The 7,586-nt window shown below is 38.5% G+C and overlaps 2 protein-coding genes across 2 annotated transcripts in view; both read left to right on the top strand.

Annotated features, from left to right (window-relative positions):
* LOC125660051 (mucin-3A-like) overlaps positions 1-3,304 on the top strand; it is a 3,330-nt gene extending 26 nt beyond the window's left edge. The window contains exon 2 of the mRNA XM_048891897.2: positions 1,402-3,304. Within this exon, the coding sequence (XP_048747854.2) occupies positions 1,402-3,304 (1,903 nt within the window). The remainder of the gene's footprint in view (positions 1-1,401) is intronic.
* A 1,936-nt stretch (positions 3,305-5,240) lies between these two features.
* Positions 5,241-6,520, top strand: LOC125658699 (uncharacterized). The gene is made up of 3 exons (XM_048890061.2): positions 5,241-5,526; positions 5,646-6,159; positions 6,330-6,520. Exons 1-3 carry the CDS (start codon positions 5,464-5,466, stop codon positions 6,506-6,508), a joined length of 756 nt encoding a protein of 251 aa, XP_048746018.1. The 5' UTR covers positions 5,241-5,463; the 3' UTR covers positions 6,509-6,520.
* The last annotated feature ends 1,066 nt before the right edge of the window (positions 6,521-7,586 follow it).

Genomic DNA, 7,586 nt, shown 5'->3' with positions numbered 1-7,586 from the left:
ACTGAGACATATAATGAGAGGTTACCGGCAAATGGCGATAGTAACACTAGGGGGAAAATTAGAGGTTGTGGACCCTATTTCCTGATTATCGTCTGCATTCATTTCAACGGCTCCTTTTACAGGAGTTGCTTTGTTTGCAGAAAATTTTATTTACGGTCGGATAGGAGGTCAAATGAATGTCATAGATCATTAAAATTGAAATTCGATTAAAATTTTCTACATTTTGTCGCATTGGATTTCCATCAGCTATCTATCTACAATGCTCTATTTTAAAAGCTTTTCTGCGTACACGTTTTCCGTGTAATAGGTATGTATAATATTTCCCAACTCGAATATTCCAAAATTGTATTATTCACGTTTTGCTGCCAAGTGATTTATAGAATATATTAAGCCATTACAGACTCAATTTTTGGTCATTCATCACGGTAAACTGAAGATACACAATAGGACTAATGTCTCTTCTATCCACTATATGCGTCCTATTTGATTAATTATTAGCAATGATTAGCTTTCCGAGTATTGTCCCGATGAGTTTGGGAGTTCCTAAAACAACTGGGTATTTCAGCCAGACATGGACTCGAGTTTCTCATTTTATTGAAACATTTTACATCTTTTCGAATTCCCCGTTGATTGCAGTCGGTGCAGTGCTACAGACAATGTATAGGGGGGGGGGGGGGGTACCCCTTTTAGTTAGAAATATCTAACTAAAACATTTGATTCAGAAAATAAACTTATAAGATGAAACTTCTATCCCCTTATAAATTTTGTTCTGGTTACAAATTCGTAGACTCTCAAAAGATTTAAAATGAAAATCAAACTTTAAGTTCTGTACTTATAAAAACCCACAAGCTGAATTTGAGGGGGGGGGGATGTCTAAGCCAACCTGTTTGGCTGCTGGGCCTCTCGTTTATCTACTTTGGTCCTAAGCATACTTACATATAGGAAGCTTCAGATACTTAAATACTGAGTTTATGCTGACCGTCAACCCATAAGGAAACTGAACAAACCACCTTCCTATAAATAATACAAATTACAGGAATCAAATTTCATTGTGTTAATCGATTGTGTTATGATAGGAAACATATGGACTCTGTCATCTCAACGTTCTCCATTATGAATATGAAATTAAAACAAATTAAAAAGACTTGACAGTGAATATGGTCTCGCATATATTATATTATGTTATATTATATTATAGCATGATCACGGCAAAATGAAAAGGATGGATATAATTTGTTAAACACGATGTAGCTGTCGACATTTCATTGTTCACAATTCTCGATATAAACTATAACACGCAAGTGATGTTTCATTTTAACATAAAAACACAAATCAAACAAGAGACAATTTGAATATAACGAATTAGTATTATCATTGTATTGTGGGGAATATTAAAACAAGAGGTACAACATATTCATACACTCACAACACACAACCTCACAACCTCCCAACACACAACCTCACAACCTCACAACTCACAACCTCACAACTCACAACACACAACCTCACAACACACAACCTCACAACTCACAACACACAACTCACAACACACAACCTCACAACACACAACTCACAACACACAACCTCACAACACACAACCTCACAACACACAACCTCACAATTTCACAACCACACAATCTCACAACCACACAACCTCACAGCACACAACACACAATCTCACAACACACAACCTCACAACACACAACACACAACCTCACAACCTCACAACACACAACTCACAACCTCACAACACACAACCTCACAACACACAACCTCACAACACACAACACACAACACACAACACACAACCTCACAACACACAACCTCACAACACACAACTCACAACACACAACCTCACAACACACAACCTCACAACACACAACCTCACAACACACAACTCACAACACACAACCTCACAACACACAACCTCACAACACACAACCTCACAACACACAACACACAACTCACAACCTCACAACACACAACTCACAACACACAACCTCACAACACACAACCTCACAACACACAACTCACAACCTCACAACACACAACTTCACAGCACACAACCACACAACCTCACAACCTCCCAACACACAACCTCACAACACATAACCTCACAATCTCACAACCACACAACACACAACCTCACAATACACAACCTCACAACACACAACCCCACAACACACAACCTCACAACTCACAACACACAACCTCCCAACACACAACCTCACAACACACAACCTCACAACACACAACCTCACAACACACAACCTCACAACTCACAACCTCCGAACACACAATCTCACAACACACAACCTCACAACACACAACCTCCCAACACACAACCTCACAACACACAACCTCACAACACACAACCTCACAACACACAACCTCACAACACACAACCTCACAACTCACAACCTCCGAACACACAATCTCACAACACACAACCTCACAACACACAACCTCCCAACACACAACCTCACAACACACAACCTCACAACTCACAACCTCCGAACACACAACCTCACAACACACAACCTCACAGCATACAACCTCACAACACACAACCTCACAACACACAACCTCACAACACACAACACACAACCTCACAACACACAACCTCACAACTCACAACCTCCCAACACACAACCTCCCAACACACAACCTCACAACACACAACCTCACAGCATACAACACACAAGCTCACAACACACAAGCTCACAACACACAACCTCACAACTCACAACCTCACAACACACAACCTCACAACCTCCCAACACACAATCTCACAACACACAACCTCACAACACACAACCTCACAGCATACAACCTCACAACACACAACCTCACAACTCACAACACACAACCTCACAACACACAACCTCACAACACACAACCTCACAACACACAACCTCACAACACACAACCTCACAACACCCAACACACAATCTCACAACACACAACCTCACAACACACAACCTCACAGCATACAACCTCACAACACACAACCTCACAACTCACAACACACAACCTCACAACACACAACCTCACAACACACAACCTCACAACACACAACCTCACAACACACAACCTCACAACACACAACTCACAACACACAACCTCACAACACACAACCTCACAACACAAAGACGTTTATTCCGTCATTATAATGTCTAAACATTCTGCACCTTCTATAATTTTTAAAACCAATGAAAGAGTATATTTATCACTGTACATCTACTCACGAAATGCATTACACAATACAGATCAGAGTGAAAGCCGCTACAATGGGAACTATTAGTCTTTCTGAGAATGCTTGCATCTGTCGTGTCATTTATTCTGACCGGGTTTCGACTTTCATTATTTGAAACAAAATGCGCATTAGCTAGGTGGTCATTGAGCTGTTTACTGTCTGCAAATGACTAAACGAACAAAATGCCAATATGGAGAAAAATATTATGTTTCGCTGTCCCTTCTCCCCGTTTTATTCACTAAGCAAATATTTAAAAAATCAAAAAGGTGTAAATGTATTTTGGGAGCCGAAATAGGCTTCATTGTTGGGGAATTGTGGCGTCCCTCCCCCATACTACACGGCAATTACGATTGTTCTCGGCACAATAGTCAACGCAAAGTGCTCAGTTGCATAATGACCGCACATGCAACTCGATATAACGAGGGACAAATTATCCTATACACAGTTTCTTATGTCTTTGATTGTGATTTGAGAAAGAACTTTTTTCGGAGAAAGAAATGAATTGAAGCCGGGGTCGAAGTGAGGCAGGTGTTCAAATATACCAGTCATCCTTCTAAGTACTTCAGAGCCCAATAAGATAAAATGAATGAGAGTGTAGAGGGGGGAGCGAAGGTTTACACAGTGAAGCGATGTCGTGTCTCAGTTTTTTAAATTACAAGAATAAAATTGATTTACAATGGCGTAATGATTTATCTTTATAATTTATATTGCCAAAACATTATAACAGTACAATTTCATGATTTACAAACGAAGAAAACAGTATGACACACTTCAAATCTGAAATCTGTCTGCACTAAAGGAAGTTCAATAGTACCTTGAGCATTTTAAAATACACAATAGATACTCAAGAGATATGGCACCATGAAATTGTTTCTCATCGACACTGTGAACCACGTGATGTGACACAAATGGTGAAACTTCATCATGGCAATATAGTGTCCCTTAAGTACAAACACATGTAATTCTGCGTACCATCTGTTAAAAAAACACCCAGTATAGTTTAGATTAGCAATGATCAATAAATATTATTTCAATCTAGAATGTACAAGTTGTGCAGAACAAGGACACGATGTTGGGCGGCTAATCTTTACACAATGGAGACCGATTGAGATGGTTTTTGTATTTCAACACAGGGATGTACTTCTTAAACTTGGGGGAATGATAAGGCCATTTAATTTTAAGTTTCCAAAGCAACATGAGAGATTACGAAGCACTGACTACCCCGGAGCTATGAATATTCGTCTTCAAGCAGACGTATACACGAATTCATTTTAAAGAGGATTTTAAGTTTTTAGCAGTTTCTATACAATTTGAATTTCGTATATATTTTATCCAGTCGACATTAAGATATTGATAGCTAGAGGTACCTTTTAATCCAAACCGATTTCACAAGCACCTAACCGTAACGTTAGCCATTTCTCTTCAGTATTATGAAGAAATGACACCAATCAACCAAACGAAGCACAGACAATTTGTGTGTAAAATATCAGTTTAAGGTTTTTGTGTCGGTTGTCAAGTACAGCCATCTTATGTGTTTTATCTAACGGTCGATTCTTCCCCCTAATTTTCCATCACAGCAGGAAAAAATAATAGCCTCTTTTTTATCCTCATTGAAAACATATAAGGTAACAAAATCCCTTTCGCGACATCATTCATAGTGGAGAGGAGGGCAACACCTCTTGCTGTTTTTAATAGTGCTACAAAAAACACCTTTTGCACCTTGTCCTGTCAATATAATTCTGTATTTGTATCTGAAAGGAAGATGAAATATAAATTCTAGAAAGCATTACAAAAGTATATATACTCTCTGGTACAACAACTACTTACGATTAAAATGGATAAAAGATAGAATAAATGAAAGAGAAGGAAGTGTATGATTTAACAGAGACACTCCGTAACGAGCAGATTTTGTGGTAGCGGTCCCCACAACCATGTTTACACTGGCAATTCAGTCCTTCAACCAATGAAATTATGAATAAACATAATGCACGTTGTTGAGCGTACTCTTGAAGGCGGGGCTTAAATCAAGACACAACGTAGAGGTAAATGAAAACCTGGAAAATACCAAAGTCAGATCACTTTGGCACGTGGAATCGTCCACTGGCAGATGATCTGATCGCGTGGCATTGACGTCATCCCGGCACGAGGCAGGAGAAAGTAGATCTACGTATATTCAACATGCAAGTGTGAACGAACCAAAAACAATTATGGACTACTTAAGAATATCTCTATTGTTTTTACTGCATGTTGTTACTTCACATTGTCAATCGGTAAGTAATCACTTAGATACATAACAATAAGTGTGATATAATTGAAGACGGAAGTCTGCTATATTTTGAAGTCTTATCTTTTAGGTCCGTGCTTGATGATAAATTTATTTGTCTTCCAGATTTCTATCCCATTCTTTAGTAAGTTGTTATATCACTATCCGGGTTACAAGCACTTTGGAGGGCGCTATTCTCACAAAAGAATCGTGGACATTATAGGTTGCAATAAAACAGAACTTTTGCATGATACCAGTGCACTGCGCATGTCGTTCGCCTTGAATAAGATTGGAAGTGTATACTCTATTGGCCGTGCACCAATCCATTTATCTAAATACGGCAAAGATAGCGTGTCTGGAAGAGACAATTTGCAATATTTATTTCATCCACTTGCGTTTGGACCATATATGGCCGACAAATTTGGATACCCAAGCATTTCTGTACTGCACGACAGGGATGCTATTGCTACAAAACGGAAGTTCTGGGGGAAACAGGGAATCATGGAAATAATAACGTATACCAAATTCGGAAACAAGCCCAAGGGACATATCGCGCTTTGGAACTGTGACCGACTCCACCAAACAAAGGACTGGATTTCCAAGCACACCCTGCTGACCATTCAGTTCTGGGAAGCTCCAGGTAAATGTTTCATTAATATTGTCTCCGTAAAGAAATGTACAGGGAATAAAATGAGGGGGAAATGCATCTTTATAAATTATACAATTGATAGGTTCAACCAACTAGAGTTTATGCAATACTTCTGAAAAAGATTTTTTTTATATCAATCAAAAATTTACTTCTTTTTTCAGATACCAACTGCGACAGGCTCATCAAAAGTACAGAAAAACCCTCTACTCCGTCTGGGAAGTGGAGAAGTGTGAAATATGACACTCTGAGACTGAAAGCTGAGAGCAAAATGTATAGATATAACAGTAGAAAAGCCCAAATCGCTCAAAAGCATCGCAGATATTTACACAAAAAGATTTGAGAGAGAGAGAGAGAGAGAGAGAGAGAGAGAGAGAGAGAGAGAGATGCAAGGCCGTTTCTATGCAGTGAAAACGATTCCATTGTATAATATTTAAAATGTGGAGTGGACCACCCGCACAACATGGAATTGCTTGTACCAAGCTGTGTTCATTTTTACACGAATTGAGTGCTATATATATATATATATATATATATATTTGTAATTATATATCAAATTTTGTACATATGTTTTAATTGTTTACAAATGTTACCATTTTGAATAAACGTTGTGATTTGCAACTTTGTGGTTTTATTTGAAAAAGAAACCACGCCTCGACAAGACTATACGAAATATTTGTCCAGAACCATCGGAGTCAAATTAAAGATGTCTCAAAAGCACGACTGCTTTTAAAATTCTATGAATAGTATGGTCTCGTTTGAAAAGTTGATAGTTAAGACGAAGTTTACTTCAAATAAAATCTGAATTCCGTGTAAGCATGGTGAATTTAACACATTTAATCGTCAATTCAGTATATAAGACAAATAACGTGTAAACTAGCTTTAAAACGAATAATGACAATGTTATAGAATGGTTCCTCCGTATTCACCTGCGCACTGCAAACATAAGCTCACGATCGTCTCTTGATTAAATACTATCAGCTAGATTTCAAATGGTACCAAATGAGAACTTGTACGATTGCAATGCCGTGGTGCTTGTCTTATTATTTCAGAAAATATAAGTAAATAATATAATATCAAAGTCAACAAATCACTGAAATAGTAGACACAAGGATCCACCCCGTGTAAGAGTATTAAAGGGACAAGTGTCGTCTCGGGATGTCGCGCGGCAAGCCTACCTTGACATGCGCACTACAGGCCAGGGCAGCGTCAGATAAGTGCGACATTTGATATTTACAGTCCGGTTCAAATTTCTGCTCACCTAATCATCGAAATCTCAGATTTGGTCATTATGTGAAGTCAAATTTATGATAAAATATGTACGATAATGACAGAAATTCGACACAAAATGGGTTAAGTGAGACGATGTATCTAAAACGAGACAGACTTCTGGAATCGGATTTCAGCAATTTTGGCACCAT

The sequence above is a fragment of the Ostrea edulis genome, chromosome 9 (assembly GCF_947568905.1).
Source record: "Ostrea edulis chromosome 9, xbOstEdul1.1, whole genome shotgun sequence".
NCBI classification, from domain to species: domain Eukaryota; kingdom Metazoa; phylum Mollusca; class Bivalvia; order Ostreida; family Ostreidae; genus Ostrea; species Ostrea edulis.
Note: the sequence above shows the minus strand (reverse complement) of the source record. Positions and strands in the feature narration are given on the sequence as shown.

What these genes read in the sequence shown, in the direction of transcription:
- LOC125658699 (XM_048890061.2), top strand. Translation starts at nt 5,464, where the DNA reads ATGGACTACTTAAGAATATCTCTATTGTTTTTACTGCATGTTGTTACT. An exon ending in TTACTTCACATTGTCAATCG is followed by an intron (nt 5,527 to 5,645) that starts GTAAGTAATCAC and finishes TTTGTCTTCCAG; the next exon opens with ATTTCTATCCCATTCTTTAG. An exon ending in TCAGTTCTGGGAAGCTCCAG is followed by an intron (nt 6,160 to 6,329) that starts GTAAATGTTTCA and finishes TTCTTTTTTCAG; the next exon opens with ATACCAACTGCGACAGGCTC.